The sequence below is a fragment of the Felis catus genome, chromosome F2 (genome assembly GCF_018350175.1).
Source record: "Felis catus isolate Fca126 chromosome F2, F.catus_Fca126_mat1.0, whole genome shotgun sequence".
Taxonomy (NCBI): domain Eukaryota; kingdom Metazoa; phylum Chordata; class Mammalia; order Carnivora; family Felidae; genus Felis; species Felis catus.
The window spans coordinates 66,638,787-66,657,404 of record NC_058385.1 but is presented as its reverse complement, the minus strand read 5'-3'; the positions used below and the strand labels follow the sequence as shown (position 1 = coordinate 66,657,404).

Here is an 18,618-nt window from a genome sequence, read left to right as displayed (position 1 = left end):
CGGATCACGTTTGCAAAGTGCTTGACACAGTGTCTTCAGCATGGCTAGCCTCTGCCATGGGGGAACAAGTGTTTAAACACTTAAAACGTTTTTTTCTAAGATGTCACCTTTTGACCTCCTTTCCTGTTTGCCTCACCAACTGGAAAGGCCCGACTCGTGGAGGATTCAGCTATGCGGGCTAGGATTCGGGGCTGCCCACCCTCCCTCCTCTCTACCCTGCTGTGTCCTTCGGAGGAATTAGGGGTCAACAGGAGAAGACAGGGGAATAATAGCATCCTGAGTAGTTCAACACTTATTGAGTCATTTACTGATTGCGAGAGTCACATACTAAACACCATGACAAGCACTGTGGTGACTAAAACACGAAGACACGGCCCTACCAACAAGGAGTTCACAGCCCCATAGAGGAGAAGCACACATTTTTTTAAAAAAATCAAATACCCAGGGGTGCCTGGGTGGCTCAGTTGGTTAAGCATTCTGACTTCCACTCAGGTCATGATCTCACGGTTTGTGAGTTCGAGCCCCGTGTCAGGCTCACTGCTGTCAGTGCAGATCCTGCTTCAGATCCTCTGTTCCCTTCTCTCTCTGCCTCTCCCCCACTCTCACACGCCCTCTCTCTCTCAAAAATAAATATTTTTTTAAAAAGTCAAATACCCAGCATGTCACATGGGCAATCTGTGGTAGGAAGCTGGTCAGGAGAGGCAGTGGCCCAGTGTCCATGCAAACGTACTCGCATTGTGTGCCCTGCTCAAACCAGGCCATGCGGGTCCTCCCCGGCCTGTGCCTTGTGAAATTCTCAGAGCATCCGTCTGCCTCTGCATCTTCAGTCGGAAGCTAAGACACCTTAGCTGATACCTTGTCTTTGTGGTTCTCAAATGCTCAGTCTCGATATGGCCTCCAATCGCAAGACTTTGCAAAGTCCAGCCAGTATCTGATATGAAGCTAACTGTTCTAAAGATAGTCTAGCACTTTCTTTATCCTGAGGGGCTCAGCATTGAAAGGCTTCCTAGCAGAAACCATATGTTTGAAGAAGTGTCGAGTTAGATGTTTAATGGTGTGGGAAATCTAAAGCAGTCACTGACACTTCAGAAGAAGGCTGGGTTAGATAGGATAACCACAACTTTTTTTCTTTTCTTTTCTTTATTTTTTCTTTCTTTTTTTTTTTTTTTTTAGAAGGAAGATAGAGCTGAAGTACAAGAAACAAACACTGAGGCTCTCTGAGATTAATTCTTAGCAAAAAAAAAAAAAAGTGATTTCCTACATATGCTTGAATTTTAGAAGTGAAAAAAACTTTGACAAACTTTCAGCCACTCAATCCTTTGTCGCTACTGGCTGTGTAACAAAGACCACAATAATGTCAGTGGCATTCAAGAATAAAAGTTTATTTCTTGCTGATGTATCTGTAGGGTAACTGAGGTGTCTGCTCCCTGTGTGCCATGCTGGGACCAAGGCTCTAGCCGTGGCCACCCAGGGTATACCCTTGCCACGGAAACACAAGAACACACAATCAACTAGACAAGCACGCACCCCATATCTCCTCATGTCATATCCGCCAGCATCCCACTGACCAAAGCAAGTCACCTAGCCAAGCCCAACATCAAGAATCAGAGAAGTACACATCACTAGGAGGCCATGGGCCCCGTGGATGTGTAACGTCACCAAAGAGGATGGAAGAACTAGTACGAATAATCCCATTTACAATATTTCAATCCATAGAGGGAGGCATTAGAGGCTCTATTTTTTTCTTCATTGTTCAAAAAACTGAGCCTCCAGAATTTAAGTCATTCATCCACATCAGACAGCAGTGTGTTGCCCTAGCAGAATTAGAATTCAAATCTTCTGCCTTCTTCGGTTTCTATAGTGATGTAGCTTAGGGACATGTAACTAGCAGGCATCTTTAATAATCACATCCCTCAATTACGCTCCCTTGCAGATATCAGTTCTGTCCAGCAAAGGCCAGACTCAACATTGTCTCATTTGTTAGCATGATCACTGTGTTTATCATTTGTTTAGGATCTTCTGCGCTGTTTTTACAAGCTATTTTTACTATTACCACACTAATAAATTATTTATGGTGGGAAACCTGAATCAGAAAACTCTGGCTACTTGAAAACAGACTTTATTAAAAACATCTCCTTCCCCCTCCACCATGCACCCCTCCCAAGGCTCACACGATCATTTTGCCTACTTTAAGCCTTAAAGATTGCACAGTCTGTGGAACAGAAAACACTTGTAGATGACTGCAGAGGAAGGAATATTGAGGGGTCAAGTTTGAAACTAATTCTTGAGTGTGGAATTTTTACTTGCTACAACTGCTATGTGCCTTCTCATTGCCAAACAGATCAGACTGTGAAGCATCGTAACTAGAAGTCACGAAGGGTTTCCTGAGCTACCCCGAGCCAGCAGCCTCCCACATCCGATCGCCTATTCCTACAACAAATAGTTACTGAAAGTCTTCTCTTGGCCTGGCAAGGTGCTGGGATATCCCTCCAACAAGACCTAGGAGCTCTCAAGGAGTTTATGTTCGGCAGAGGGATGGAGAGGAATGGATTATTACAAACAAACTAAAACTAAAACTGAACAGGGTGATTTCAGATGGTACTAAGGCTTGTGAAGAAGTTAGCCTTGCCATCCTGGGTAAGTCACCGGCTTAACTTTCCTCTGGGGCCCTTAGTGCCCTCATCTGGAAAACCTGTGTTGCTCCCACACTGGCTGCTTGCCCGAGGTTATGAAACCGGGTTAACAAGCTAGTCCCTGAGGGTCTCGGCACCTGCACTGGGGCACCGCCAGCTCACCGCACTTCCTTTAACCCCCATCGGTCGGGTGGATGGGCTTCTGCGTCCCTCGCCCCCAACGCACACCAAAACTAAAACATAACTCCTGGCCTAGCATTTCCCGGAGAGAAATTAACAGCCCTGAGGATGTTGAACAGCTGGAAGGAGAGGCGGGCACAGCCTTTAACGTGCGGCCTGGTGCCCCAGAGGTCGGCGCTGCTCGCTTAGCGTGCTGAGAGAGAGAGTAGGGTGGGGGACTGTCCCTGCTCTCCACTCCCACCCCGCAGGCACCAGAAGCGCCCGGCCTCCCTGTCCTTGTCCTCTCTTTGGCACCCTCGGAGACAGGCCTGGCAGAGGACACGTTGACGGCGGCTCGGGGGCAGGGTGGGGTGGGGGCTGCCCCTCCTCCCCACCGCCGCCCCGCAGGGTTTGCCCTCTTCCGTCCAAGAGCCGGGGCTGGGGCTGCGAGAGAGGCTCGGAGGCTGTGGTCTCCTCCCCCGCCCTGCTCCTGGCCGCGCTGTGCTCCCCCAGTTCCGGAAGAGCTGCTCTGATCGCGGGGCGCAGTGACAGCTCGGGGATGGGAGGGGAGCTCTCCCTCCTCCCCACCCCCGCCCAGCAGTGACCCAGACGCCGCTCGGGCCTCCTTTCTGCGCCGCGCCAGCCCGGGAGCCGCGGGAGGACGGGGCGCGGCTTCCCGAGCGCCGGGCCCCGCTCTCCCGGCGGCGGCGGCGGCAGCTGCGCCCTGGGGGGCGGGGAGCGGGCGCCGGGGGGCCAGGGGCGGAGGGGCGGCGGGAGCCCCGGCCTGGCAGCGCGGCTTCAAGTTTCCACCGGCGCGCGGTTGTGCAACAGCCTCGGGAGCGGGAGCCGCGGGCGCCTCGGAAAACAAGCCGAGCCCATAAACAAAGCCACGTGGGCTCCGGCGGGGGGGCCGGGCTAAGAGCAGGCGGCTCTTCCGGCAACAAAGGGCCGGGGCCGGCGGCCCGCGATAAATACTGCGGCCGGGACGGCGGCGCGGCACACTGGCCAGCCCCGCGCGCCCTGCGGCCCTCCCCGGCGCCGCGCCCTCTCCGAGCCCAGGCGCTCGGCTCCGCGGCCCCCGAACCCGCAGCCCTCCACGCCGCCTCCCTGCAACCGCCCCCGCGTCGGCCCCAGCACCCCTGAGCGTCCGCCCAGGGCAGCGCGTCCCCGAGGCCGCCCGGCCGGTCCTGTCCGTCAGTCCGCCGAGTCCGACCGTCGCGTCGCCCCCGGAGCCATGCCATTCCTCGGGCAGGACTGGCGGTCCCCCGGGCAGAGCTGGGTGAAGACGGCCGATGGCTGGAAGCGCTTCCTGGATGAGAAGAGCGGCAGCTTCGTGAGCGACCTCAGCAGGTGAGTGGATCCGCCACCAACGTGCAGCCCCGCGAAACAGACCTGGGCTGGTTTCGGGGGCGCAGGGGCGGGAGAGTGGGGGGCACGCAGGGCTGGAACAGGGTGAGGAGGAAGCCCCTGGACCAGGGCGGGGGCGGGGGGGGCGGCGGAGTGCAGGGGAGGAGAGAGAAGTTGACGGGGTTTCTGCAGAGGTCGCTAGAGCACGGGATTCGGGGAATTTGGTTTCTCTTATTGTTCAGGGTCTGCGTCTCCAAGTGGGCACAACTCTTTACAGAGCCCCGGGTCCCTCTGGGAATCTGACGACAGACGCAGACCTTGTCCGCAAACGTTCAAACTCAAGCATACAACTTCAGGGGACCCCCGCCTTAAGGACACTGGAGTCGCGCCGTCCGCCTGGGCGGGGGCGCGGGCGAGTGGGCTTCGCACCTTTAAACCGCTGGGGGTGGCGGGGCTCGGAGCACCCTAGCGCCGTGGGCACAAGTCGGGTGACGCGATCGGACATGGGTGCAGCACCTCCAGGCTCTTCCCACGCACGGGCGACCGCAGAGTGGGCAGGGAGGATGAGTAACCAGGAAGGGGCGGCCAGATGGTCCCTGGGGCACCGGCGCTTGCGGGGCGGACTGGCGGAACCAGGGTGAAGACTCGCGACTGCGGAGCTGCGGAGGAGGGAAGGGAGGCGGGAAGGCCACCCACAAGCCTTCTGCTTCTGAAAGGACGAAGCGCTTGCACCTGTTTCTTCAGTGGCCCTTTCGGTCAGTTTTCTGAGCGAAATAATGTCAAGTGATGCCCGTCAGTTGCAGAAAGTACCCCACCCCCCACCCCCCGAGCCCCGTCAGTCTGGTTGAAAACCCGAGGTCCGCTCCGTTTGGTTATAACACAGAAGCGCTGTCTAGTAAGTGAAGTGGTCTGGAATCTGTCAGTCCCGGATCGCAACAGTTGACTTCCAGATCGCTGACATTTGGAACAGATGGGAAGGGCAATGAAAGCGGGTCCAGAGGCGATCAGTGCAGCCCAGTCACCCTTGGATGCCTGTTCGTGCAGCCTTTGGTTGAAACCACTGGCACCAGAACCCTTAAATTGATTCCGGTGATGAGTTCTGTAACCGGACCAGGTTCCCACTTACTAGGATTTACCAGTGGTTTTTTTGGCTGAGCCCCCTGGCACTCAATTTTAAGAAAACTGTCAAGAAAGTGTGGTTATTTTGACAGCTTGACCTCCAGAGCGACCCCCCCCCCCATCTGATTGTTATTTGTAAAACATCAAACTCCTTTAGTCTTCCAATGGAAAAAGAAACAAAAGCATTTAATCCTGGGGGTCTGTCAGGAGAGACAAAAGCATATATAACCCTTACGTTAAAGATATTTTGAGGCAAACTGTAGAGTTTGGAGAGCAAATAAGAAGTCTTATTGCAAATCAGATAATTTACTTAATAGAAAAATAGACCAATTGCTGTCACTAGACTCTTAACCTTTTAGGGAGGCGAGTTACCAATTATGCCTAAATTATTCTCCCTTGACTAGAAGCTTGCTTCTAGTAGAATAGAAGCTTCCTTCCTGCCTCCTCATTCCTAAGGAATGATGATCTTGATAGTTTGTTACTTTTATTTCTGTACAACAGTCCAGATTCTTTCTGGGGAAATACAGCAAGGATCTGCTGAATGATGTCCCAGCGGCTCACCCAAATATGATTATAGGTTGCTCGTCAGTAGGATGCAGTCGTTCAGCAGAAGAGAATTCAAGATACTGAGCCTCTGGTTCACGTAAATATTCACACTGTATCTGCTCCAAGAGATAAGCTGGTATCACTCCCCTTTAGAAGCAGATAGTGGTGCTCTCGCCACAGAGTGGGAGACCTTGAAGATGGTTTTAACTTACCACAAAAGTTTAACCTAGGCTGGGATCAGGTAGCTTCACACCCCTCAGACCCCTTCATGAGCCTCCTCCTTTCCTCCCATTTCGTGCCTTCTGAGCCAGTGCTGTAGCACCGCCATAGTTACCACAAGTGGCGATCAATATAGTGGCCACCTGTGGCTCTTGGAGGAGTCAGAGTTTAGGAATCGTTTGGTAGCTCCTGGCAAAGCAGCTGGCTGTTTGTTTGCAGAGTATTTTTTTCCTCCACCAATTGTAAACAATCCCTTCCCTACTTAGCATGAGAAGTCTGCCAACTTCTTAAAAGCAGTTGGCCTTCTTGGACCTAGGTCTGGAGTCTCAAATATCCCCACTGTTTTTAGTCTTGGTCATGTTTCTCTGTGATGTAAGGTTTGGGCTGACCGCCTGCCTACACAGGTGAATGCCTCTCCTGTTAGGAGAAAACAAAAGGCCGACGGCCCTTTCCAAAGGGGGAGGGGAGGTAATAAAACAGGACAACAGAGGCCTGCTACACTTCTCTAATTCCACATCCAATTCTGTGAGCTGCCTGAACAAGAGTTGGGAATGAAGGGTACATTTGGTGTGTTCCGACCTGGGGAGAGTGTTTACAGTTGACCACAGCCCGTCTGGACAGCACGCCTTCTCTGGACTCTGCTGGCCATTCTATGTTCTGGGCCCTGTCCCCTTCCAACAGCAGAACCTTACAAAGCCCATCCCAGCCATGAACAGAGATCATGGCAGGCTTTAGGATAAGTTTAAAGCAGTACCCCTCATTTAAAAGGGGTACTTGCATAAGACAGCAGAGGAATGACCAGTTTAAATGTGGGTGGGCAGATGAAAAGTTCAGGGAAAGCGCTTGGCATGAATTGGGGGTGGTCCAAGAATGCTTCAAGGAAGTGGTAGTTGAGGTACCTCCAAGCCTCACCAACAACCCTCCAGCTTCCCCCACCCCCAGAATGAGTCATCTCAGCGATTGGAGCCTCAGGCCACTCTTCTCCAAGTCTACAGGCCTGCAGCTGAAAACTCCAATGTTGCTCTGCACATAGCTGAGGCTGAACCAGGAAGCAGGAAGCTTGGTGCCCTGGACGAGTAGTGCAGAAGACAAAAATAATAGGTCAAATTTTTATGAGTGCTTACTGTGTGCAAGGCACTGTTCTACAAGCTTCATATAGTAGGCTGTTTGTTTCACCAGCACAATCTGGGTAGGGAGTCTGACGATTTGCGTCTGTATTGGAGCAAATTAGCATAGAAATCTCACCAGCTTTAATCCACCACCAAACCCTTTAGGCCCTCCATAGCTTTCTTAAATGGCCTGTGATTGAGGAACAAAATGAGAAATAGGCCTTTCCCCCCACCGGTGCCCTTATCTCCTCTGCCCAAATGGTCTTATTTTGAAATCTTTCCATCATTTCTAAAGTTGTCTTTAAATATCTAGGTACGTGTATATTGATAGTATAAGGCTGGGAGAGGTCTTTTTTCTTATTCTGTGCCTGTGCCTATGAAAATCAAGATTAGTAAAAACTAACCACCAAATGGCAACTTCAGTGGCTATTCTTGAATTTAATGAGGTAATTAGCATCCTTAAATAGTTCTACTTAAAAAAAAAAAAAGTTAAATGTCATGGTTCCTAAATGGTGGTGGCTTTTCTTGTTAAAAATTTCAGTTGTAATTTTCTCTTGGCTTTGCATTTCCTTGAAATGGATGGACATAATTGAACTCTCAGAATAACCTCTAACTGAGTATGTTATTGCTTGAAAGAAAAGCTACAAGCAGACAACACAAATAAACCTCCTAGCCCTTCCTTCCAGGCCCCACCTCTGAAGTCCAAAACCTAATAATCAAGAGAAAAATGCAGGGTTTGTCTTTGGTTGAAGCGTTTCTACATTCTACAGTGGAAGAACATCATCAATGATGTCAAATTCTTCTTCAACTAACTTTGGAAATGAGTCGCTCGGGCTTAAAGCAGATTATTGTCATTTCTATGAGGAAAGCAGGTGCTCAAATTCCTTTGAGTAATGTTCTCAATTAGAAGAGAGTAAGGTGAACTGTAAATATTTAAAATCTCTGGGGAATGGCCACAATCTAAGGTCCAGGCTCTGGAAACTTTCTGCCAAACCTCAAAAGTGTGACTGAGAATAAGACCGCTTCATTTTATGGTTGTCTACAGGTGGAATTTAAGCTCTAGGTTTTCGTTCATGGTGTAGGAGTGTGTTTTCTTTAAAAATAAGCCTTCGTGTGGTGTTTTTACATGAAACACGTTCTTAACTTTGCTTTCTAAAGGCTGTTCTCAGCTTTGGTACACCATGGACCAGTCAAGTAACCTTCCATGTTTTTCCCTTCTCAACTTTGATTGAAATTCTTAAGTTGGCTTTAAGGACTCAGAGTCCAGCGCTCCCTTGTTCTCTCTTTTCTTGCTGACCTTGGAGCAGATCACTGACCAGTTGGTGGTTTTGTACACTACTGTCATTGCAAGTAGACAAACACACACTCATGCGTGACACAGAGCCTGGCCCCAAACACTCACCCTTGGCTCGTTTAAGAAACTGTCTCTAAGAGAAGACATTTCTGCAGTAATCTCTATGAAACCTAAAAATATCCAGTTTCCCCAAATGAAAAGAAGGCTAGAGATGTTGGAAATCTCAATAAGTGGTATTAAACATGGCCTTACAAGGGCAGATTAACAAATGATAGATTATCCATCAAGCTTATTCCTCTGGGTCCAGAAACACTGAGCACGTTGTCGGTGATATCATGTGTAAGCATTTATGTAGCAAGATACTTATTGTACTTATCGAAGTGCTACTTGAGACGACTGTAGCAACAGGATACTGGAAATTGTTTCAAACCCTCTTTTCTCTTGTACCATTTACATAATGTCTGTGGAATAGAGAAGTGCAGGTGTGCCTCATTTTAGCCAACAGATGTATGTCCAAAGAAGATGTAAAGCAAACCACATTTTAAATTCAGCAAAGGAACTCAGAAAATTAAAGAGCTCTGATATATCGGTGATACAAGAAAAAGCCCCTGATTTATGTTTTACTAGTGGGAATTCTAAATCCTGCCTTGTACATACATCCCCATGGGGCTTGGGGTATCTACTCACTATACTTCAATATTTCTCCAGCATCCTTTCAATGAAAACTCTTCAGAGATTTACTGTGAAGTTATGTGGTATCACAGAATAGAACTCAGCTCCCCAAAATAACAGCTCAGCCTACTGGCAGAAATATGCACCTGACCCAAGTTGAATCTGTGCGTCCTTCAGGGACCTGTGAATTGGGCAGTTCTGTTTTTTCAACCCTTATAAATTTATGAATTGTGAAATCAGCTGGTTTCATTTAGGACCCAAGGTCTTCACCTCGCAGCATGATGCTGAGTGTTAGTCACGGAATTCCATGAAATCTAAACAATTAGCACTGTATGCTCAACGTCTCCTAGAAATGGGAGTGTGTAAGTCAGATTTTTGTTAATGTGATCATGTTTCAAAGGCATGATGGAAGCATGCTAGTTAAAAGAAGCTTGGGTACACTTTAAATGGGTGGATTGTATGGTATGTGAATTATATCTCCATAAAGACTTTTTTTTTTTTCTTAGAAAGCAGCTTAGGGTGGATACTTTTGCAAAATGAAGGCATTGTGTACCACAGTGATAGCAGTAATCATCCCTCTCCCTCCCCCCTGAAGTCGTCATTTTTGCTTAAAGTAATATTGTAGTGCCCGGCATTGCCTTTAGTTAAAGGGTAAAGGGCTGTGTGTCAAACACAATGGCAGGCACTGTTGGGAATTCAAAAGCAGTAGAAGCCCCCATCCCTGCCTTCCACAGAGATGTGACAATATTTCATCCCCAAAGAGGGAGGTCTGTGCCTGAACAGACTTCTTTTGAGGGGGTTATTGTTTTGTTTGAGAAGATGTATGTTTGTGTTTTATAACCCGGTAAGTTATTTATAGAAACAGCTCTTATTAAAGTATAGCTGCTATAGCTCATCCCCTCTCCTGTTATTCCTAGTTATTGCAACAAGGAAGTATACGATAAGGAGAATCTTTTCAACAGCCTGAACTATGATGTTGCAGCCAAGAAGAGAAAGAAGGACATGCTGAATAGCAAAACCAAAACCCAGTGTAAGCCATTTGTTTTGAACTTAAAAGAAAGCTGTTTGAAGATCGCTAGGATTGGTTCTTTGCGGGGGGAGGGGAGAAAATCAGACCTCGAGTGTTAGACATCTGCTTTAATGTTTACTGTGTCATTGACAGAGGTCATTGGGAACTTTGCACTCAGAAACCCCGCCGTGCATTTTACAAGCAAGATCAATGTGTTCTTTATAGTCTTGTTTATAAGTCAGTTGCTAGTCAGAGTGGGTTTTTTCCCCCCACTTGTCACTAATATTTGACGTAGTTAATTTAGTTATTATACAGTGATATGGTCAGCTGAATCAGTTCCAGCATGTGCTTTTATTTGGCACTGTGTTGTGAGGCTTTGCAAATAGATTTGTTTCTCTCTCTTTCCTTGTCTAAATACTACTACATTTCTAGATGTTGGGTGTAAGAGTATAAAGTTCTAGAAATAAGCCAGAATCACAGATCTTTAGTTTAATCCACCCATACTACATGATCTCTTCATGTTATCTGCTTTATTTCTACTTTTTATGGCCTTGTATAAGTTGTAGGTTTGACATTTAAAACAAACTTGTACTTGGGTATTTGATTTTTTTTCAATTTGGAGCTTTGGTATATACTAAATCTGATGATCAAAGATTTGGAGAGCTTCAGACCCGGTAAGCATAACTCCGATATGTATACACTGCAGAAATTAGGCATTTGCATTTCTTAGATTGTCAGTAGAGTCTCTATCTTTTTTTGTTAAAACTTTTTTAACACTTTGGAGTATATGAAAAAGAAACAAGTTTAAAATTGGGGGCATGATGCAAATTTTAAAGCTGTGGGGTTTTTTGTTTTTAATTTTTTTTTTTTTTGCCTCTGTAGATTTCCACCAAGAAAAATGGATTTATGTTCACAAAGGAAGTACTAAAGAGGTGAGCATCCATCTGTTCCTTAAAGCGTATGCTTAGCTTTATGCCTCTCCCAACAGGAAAGGGAGGGAAAGTGGGCAAGAATATGACTTCAAATCATGGCTGGGTGTGGGGGGTAGTGGCTAGCAGCTCACCACCTACCCAACCATCAGAGAGAGTGAGAAGCCAAAGTCACTAGGTGGACTCCCCAGTCATTCAGTGAGATCACGTATGTAAAAGTGCTTTATAAAGATTAGTATACCCATCTCAAATGTGTTGTTATAAAGCCTTGGCCTTGCCCCGAGAACAGTGCCTCTTTCTTGTTCTGAGATCTCTTCAGACTCCAACTTTGTTAAGTTTTAGCCCTGGAGGGGCTAATCACTAAACACAGCAGAAGTCTTCATGTCTGCTCAGTATGAGACACTGAGCTAGACCTAGAAGGGGACAAGGCACTGTAACAACTACATTTGCGTGGTACTTTATAAAACCCTTTTATGTACATCTTCTCCCTGCACAGGCATCTGCTCAGATATCTAGGTTATCAAGCAGTGTGGTAGAACGATGGAATTTCTACCACTGTCAGAGACCTTGGTGAATACATAAGTCCCTCTGCGGTTTGGGGCCCCACGGAGGTCAAGGGGGCACACCCGCCATTATCCAGATACTCAGAGCAGAGCTGAGACTGTGAGTCAGGGCTCTCTGCTCCCAGTGCTTGTGCGTTCATAGGTAAAAAATCAAAAGTTCTTTTTGCCTCCTCATGAAGCCTTAATTAAAAAAAAAAAAAATGTTTCTGATGATCCCAATGAGAAGAGCAGTAAAGATGCGAGGCAAGGTAGCAGGCAGGGTTGACACAAGGAAGTCTAATTCTCCTCCCAGGAGATGCTACAGTGACCAGCTATCTTCGTCTCCCATCCTATGTCCAACTCCTGACCTTTCCCAGATAAGCAACTACTTAGGATTTTCCCATTCAAGTTCATGCAGAGAACAAGGGTCCAAATGGTGCAAGTCATGAAGAGGGGTGTTTAACATGTGAGTCACAGACTAAAGCAGCTGCTAGCTGCACTGTCCGTCTTTGTGGCTCGCAGGGGGCTCCCAGAAAGAGCTTATCATGGCCCAGGAAAACAGCATATGGCCACAGGTTACCTAAGACAGGCATCCAGCTTGCCAGTAGAGTCCAGGTGGACCGTTCTGGAGAATGACCTCTGTGCCCCCCGTTTTCACATTCAGCGCCATGGATATTGCACTCTGGGGGAAGCTTTCAACAGGCTGGACTTCTCAACTGCCATTCTGGACTCCAGAAGATTTAACTACGTCGTACGGGTAAGTCTCTATAGGTTCCCAGGGTCTCAGTTGAATTATCTTTTTCAGGTTCTCTTGAGATAGTTCCCCCCCCTCAAAGAATAACTCTGTAGGACACTGGGAATTTTGAGGAAACCAGAAAACAGACTTCTCAACTCCCTTCTGTCCAGATGTACTTCGAGTCCTTACGTGGATCCCGTGAAGATGTCCCTGAGATTGGCCGTGACAGACAGGAACGGCCATAGTCCTCATGTGAGCCACTTCCCGCCCCCCACCATAAATGGGAACACACTGCAGGCAGGCAGCAAGGGCTCTGGCAGCCACATTAGCAAGAGAGAATTCAGTAGTAAGAAAGCCAAAAAACACCATGGCTTATTTTAAAACCTTCTGTACCTCTGATTGTTCTCACTGTCCTCCTCCTTGTCCTGTTTTAGCAGACTCTAGGTGACCCCACGGCATTCTTGGTTTAGGCTACAACACCAGACAAGTTCAAAGCACCTCAGTGCATCTTTCCCTCCCCACCCCACGTTCAGTCTCTTGTTCACCTAAAGCGTGAAACTAACTACCTGTTCAGGAAACCTCATGTCGGGGAAAAAAAAATTTTAAGGAGCTTTGGCAAGATATTAATGATGAAGGTAGTAAAGCAAATAAGTCTAAACATGCCCTCCAAATCAGTGATTCTTTTTAATTGGTTTATTGTTGTTGTTTCCCCCCCACCCTTAGCTCTGTTGTGCATTTCTGTCAGTGGTTCAACCTGAGAGGTAGCAGCTGTTTGGGTTTTAGTCTCAGAAGTAGGAGGGACTAGGGGCTCCTGGGTGGTTCAGTCAGTTAAGCGGCTGACTTCAGCTCAGGTCATGATCTTACATTCACAGGTTCAGGCCCTGCATCAGGCTCCGTGCAGACAGCTCAGAGCCTGGAGCCTGCTTCAGATTCTGTGTCTCCCCCTCTCTCTGCCCCTCCCCTGCTTTCACTCTGTCTCTCTTTGTCTCTCAAAAACCAAAATAAAACATTAAAAACAAATTTTTAAAAAACGTAGGAGGGGGGCGCCTGGGTGGCTCAGTCGGTTAAGCGGCCAACTTCGGCTCAGGTCATGATCTCGCGGTCCGTGAGTTCGAGCCCTGCGTCGGGCTCTGGGCTGATGGCTCAGAGCCTGGAGCCTGTTTCAGATTCTGTGTCTCCCTCTCTCTGACCCTCCCCCGTTCATGCTCTGTCTCTGTCTCAAAAATAAATAAACATTAAAAAAAAAATTTTTTAAAAAAAAAAGTAGGAGGGAATTTACCCCTTGTGGGTGTTGGGTGGCTGGGTTTTTATCTTCTTTTTCCTGGGTTGTTGTGCTTCTCAGTGCCCCGTCACTGAGTCACATGATTGCCACGGCTCAGCCAGAGCAATGACATTCAAGGCCCCTTGAGGCCTGGATCATTCACCTGTCATCAGGGCAGATGCTGGCCTGGCCGTCCCAGCTGACCTGATAAAAACCCAAGCCTCCTTGTAGGTTAGAAGCACTGAGCTGAGCCTGTGACCACATGAGTAAATCTGTCAGCTTTCAGCTGAGCCCTTATTCCAATCCAAAAGGGATGAAAATAAGAGACCTTCTTGATGAAATGTTCACGTCATTCAGTGTGACTCTGCCATTTCAGGGAGGTCACTGTGGCCTGCAACCCAGCCCAGGCTGGTTGGAGACAGGCCCAGCAAGAGCTGGAAACTCTGTTGCTAAGAATATGAATACTTTCCATCTTCTAGGTGTCAGAGGAGGACACCCAGTTCTGATGTCTTAATTACAAACTGATCAGCAAAACAGTCAGTTTGTAGGTGGGTCTTCCTACTTGTTTCCCCTTTCACAAGAAATACAGCAAAGGAACAAGGTCATAATAGCAAAACTCTATCTTCGTGCAATTATGTGCCTTCACTTTTATTCGTCCATTAACCCTATGAAGTGTGGGTACTTTTATTATCTGTTTCAATAAACAGAAATACAGCAAAGTAAAATGGCTTGTCCAAGGTCACAAAGCTACATAAGTGACAAAATCGGGATCTGAAACCTGGTCAGTCTTAGAGTCCACACTCTTCACTGCTACAGTAAGTTCTCTGCAAGCAGAGGACTGAAGGTACAATGGTCTGAGGTCAGGCCCTAGCCCCACAACTTTCATACTATTACAGCCTAAGGCTCAGCCGCCCCTTCCGTAAGAAGGATTTAGAACAACCTCAACTTCACAGGGTAGCTGTGAACTCAGTAATGTTATATATGAAGATACCCTGCAAATCGGAATCAATTATTCAGAGTCAGCTACTAATATTTATTATTGCCTACTCACCTAAATTATCATTGATTCTCCCTAATATGCCTTTTCAATTCAGTTGATAAATGTTTTTCTACTTCCAAAAAAAAAAGATTAATGGGAAATCTGCCACTTGATTAAGACTCGGCATAGAGGACTTGTATCTGATAGTATCTAATTATAAAATGTGAGCACTTTCCCTCAAATAATCTTGAAGTTAGAGAAACTGCTGAATGCTCTCAGAGCTGTCAGGTTCAGCAATCGTGGAAAAGTGTTTCTATTTTGGAAAGAACAATCTTTTTTTTTTTTTCCCCTTTCACTGTTAAGAGTCCTCTATAATTTGAGAAATAATGTTATTTTTATAAAGAGCTTAAAACATTTTAATGATAGGCACTGCGCTTTGAGGGTTTTCTTCTAAGGAAGTCAATGCACATCTCATATATTCTTACCCTTAAGCCAACTTTGCAAAGTAGCTTGCCAATATGTCCATATGGACACAATGGTCTAATATAGGACATAATGGTCTAATAAAGTACCATAGTGATTCCTTAGTTCCAGTGAACAACTGAACCAACTTTGAAGGCCTTTAAAAAATGTTCTTTAATCTCTTTAAAGCCAAGTACATTAAAAAAAAATTTTTTTTTATGTTTATTTTTGAGAGAGAGAGACAAAGTGCAAATGCAGAGGGGCAGAGAGAGAGAGGGAGACACAGAATCTGAAGCAGGCTCCAGGGTCTGCTCTGAGACATCAGCACAGAGCCCGATGTAGGGCTCGAATTCACGAACCACAAGATCATGACTTGGGCTAAAGTTGGACGCTTAACCAACTGAGCCACCCAGGCGCCCCTAAAGCCAAGTACATTTTTTACAAAATGTGTTCATGCTGGCTTCCCTCTTCAGAAACAGACAACGCAGAGGGAATAAAAGAGGTGGCCAACACCGCTATCTCAAAATTTTTAATTTTTATCTGTAAGTACAAAAGTTCTGTGGAATTTATGGAGTCAAAAGTTTTTAATATAACCTGGGAAGGAAAGGTTTTCATATAGTATCTGTACCTTATTTTAATAGGCTTCAGATTATACTCGCTGCCTTCATCCCCTTCTCTACACACACACACCCAATGGCTTAAATACAATTTTACCTGTGGTTTTTAAGGATGACCTAAAACCTTTAGAAGCAACAACTTACCCATTTATGAAAGGTCATTTTAAAAATTGGTTTACACCATGCCTGAAGACCAACACATTTTGGAAACTCCCTTGGGAAGTCGGTGAGCATTCCAGGGGCTGGGCTGGTGGTAGGGCTGGAATTTGGTCCCCATGAGGAGGTGAGTGCTGACTAACTCAGCTAAGGCAAAGAAAGGCCAATGGAGAAAGTGGGTCTCCAGTAAGCTGGGAGAGGGTTTTGGAGACCACACATCAACTCACAGCTGTCTGAACTAAGCCTGCTGTGGTTCTCATTTGAACTGGCTGCACATTAGAATCACCTGCAAAGCTGGTTTCTCTACAGAAGGCCACCTCTCAGGCATATGATTTAATTAACTGAAGGTGGTGTCCATGCATTGCTACTTAAATCTGCCCTTTGGTGACCCCTGTGTTTTTAAGTTTGGGAACCAGCTCAAAAAACTATTGGAAGCCCAAATGCTGGATTTTACACATTGCGTTTTTAAACAAGACACAGTAAGGCACACATGCAGGAAAGGGTTTTCATGCTTTAATGCCAGGATGCCCTTTGACCGGGTCTTCCAGCTCTCTTTGTGGGATGCAGATGCCACCTCTAGACCAGAAAGGTTCTGGAGAACCTTGAGGACCACCTCCTGACTGGAGAGAACTGGCCCATCTGTGCTAGCAGATCAGAAAGGACAAGCAAAATCTTGCAACCCCACTCTCTATCCCTCTGCAGCCCAAAAGAAAATCACAACCTAAACCAATGCACGTTATTTTTTTCTGCGTTACCACCCTAAGTCCATTTGAATGTTTCCAGCAAGTTACTGCATTCCTACAACCCCTAAAAGTCTTTTCCAAAAACATGTTTTAGTTTAAGTTGACTGGCGGCTTGGCAAACAAAAGACTGAAATATGGCACTATGACTCAAATTCAAACCCAATGCCTTCAATTAAGGGCATGCTGTTGGTGGGTCGTGATGTGCAGGAGAAGCCTGGCTCCTTTGCTAGGTTCCTCTGCCGCAGTGACCTTGGATTAATTTAGCACTGCACATACTTGGCGCCTTCCTCTGATGGAGGGTGGCCCCTGCCACCTGGGTCTTAAAACCCGTGGTATCTTTTTCTGTTGGGAGAGAGAAGCTGGGTTGGAGGGAGGAAGGCCAGCCACCCCAGTGGCCACAGAGTCAAAAGAACAGAGCCGTGAGCCTATTTGAAAATGACTCACAGAAATGGTTGGAATTGTGAGAATCTACTGTGGGGCATTCACATTTGAGGGCACAGGGTGGGTCCTTCAGTGAGTGCTGATTAGGCTGCCAGGGATCTTACAGGAGAAAGTCTGTGCCGCTTAGAATTCCTGGTTTTCAGTCCTAACAAGCATTGAGGCAAGCAGATACTGTAATGTCTGAGTACCCACAGAAGAGGGAACACTCACAAACAGAAGCAGGGGAGCACACACAGAGGTGGGGACCTACCTGAAGAAATAGGGGTGCCTACATAACCCACAGAAGTAATGGGATACACTCAAAAGTAGAAAGGTACCCATTGAAGGGCGGGAGGGGGGGCACCTGAAAAAATGAGGAATGGCCAAGAGAGCAAAACAGTGGTGTTTTTGACCATGGACTCCTAAACAAATAACATAAGCACGTACTCTCAATTTACGTATATTCATAAATTCATCTGTGAATCACATCCCTATAAAAGGTGCTAATAATGGTATCTGTCCCATCATGTTGCTCAGGGAATTAAAGCTAAATTTAAGTGCTTTCCAACAGGACCTGGTATGTGGTAAGCACTCGATGAGAATCAGTTGTTGCCATTAATATCCTCATCTTTAGCGTCCTAATTACAGGCATTAGAAAACACACAGATAGATTATAGAAATAGACAATAGAGATTAAAGATGAAATAAAATGGAGAGATTGATGTTTTATGCTTTTTCTGCCAGATTTCCTTTCCTATCCCACTTTGAAGACCTCAAGATCAAATTTGTTTTGAGAACTCAGAATCTAAGCCTATCCCACCATGGGCCAGAAATATACAAAAATATACAAAAATTCTGTCTAGTTTCTACATTATCACGTGCTTATTATGCAGAGGGATATGCTAAAATGGACAGGTGAGCTGAGTTTTAAATGCCAGTTCAGCAGACTTTTCTCCCATACAAGGAGGTAAGCTCCTGAGAGCATTGGACACTGTACTCCCACTGTGCTCTGGTTGAGGGTAAGGTTTGTTTTCAGGAACTGTGAGCTAGGATCCGAAGGCCCCTCCCGTCCACAGACAGAGGAGCTCCAAAGGCAAGGAGGTGACAGCATCCCCCTGCTAGGTCCCCATAGATCAAAGACTGCTTCCGGTGAATGCTTTCAAATTCCTAAATAGGTATTTCTGAATGAAATCCATAACATTTACCTAGTGTTGCCATAACCACTCGAGAACCAACGAAGACCTGGTCCCTGCTTATCAGGATCTTCTGGGCTACTTGGGGGACAAGGTACAACTACTGAAGTGGCAGACGGGGTTTTGGTCTTGTCTAGGAGACTGGAGGAGGGGCGGGCACCAAAGACAACCTATTGGAAGAGGTAGAATCTCTGAAGAAGGACTGAAGAACCAGTCCTTCCAGGAGCTGGCTAGGTGCTGAGGCAGGAAGAAGGCTTTGCAGGGACAAATGCTGTGAGCAGAAACCGGGAGATGAGAAAGAATGGGAGGGAGTGCTGGTCAACCAGGGGCCCAGGCAATGTGACATCCAGCCTCATGAAATCAGAGGGTAGAGGTTAGGAGTGCTAGGGTAGACGAGAAGCCCAATCTAAAAGCAGGATGACTGAAGCAAACAGAGCTGCTCAAATTGATGCAAACAGGGAGCGGGGCACCAT

At 46.8% G+C, this 18,618-nt stretch overlaps 1 protein-coding gene across 1 annotated transcript in view; it reads left to right on the top strand.

The window, feature by feature from the left end:
- The first annotated feature begins 3,591 nt into the window (after positions 1 to 3,591).
- FBXO32 (F-box protein 32) overlaps positions 3,592 to 18,618 on the top strand; it is a 35,973-nt gene continuing 20,946 nt past the window's right edge. Inside the window, exons 1-4 of the mRNA XM_004000107.5 lie at positions 3,592 to 4,142; positions 10,016 to 10,128; positions 10,990 to 11,039; positions 12,243 to 12,335. Of these exons, the coding sequence (XP_004000156.3) occupies positions 4,027 to 4,142; positions 10,016 to 10,128; positions 10,990 to 11,039; positions 12,243 to 12,335 (372 nt within the window). The 5' untranslated portion in view covers positions 3,592 to 4,026. The remainder of the gene's footprint in view (positions 4,143 to 10,015; positions 10,129 to 10,989; positions 11,040 to 12,242; positions 12,336 to 18,618) is intronic.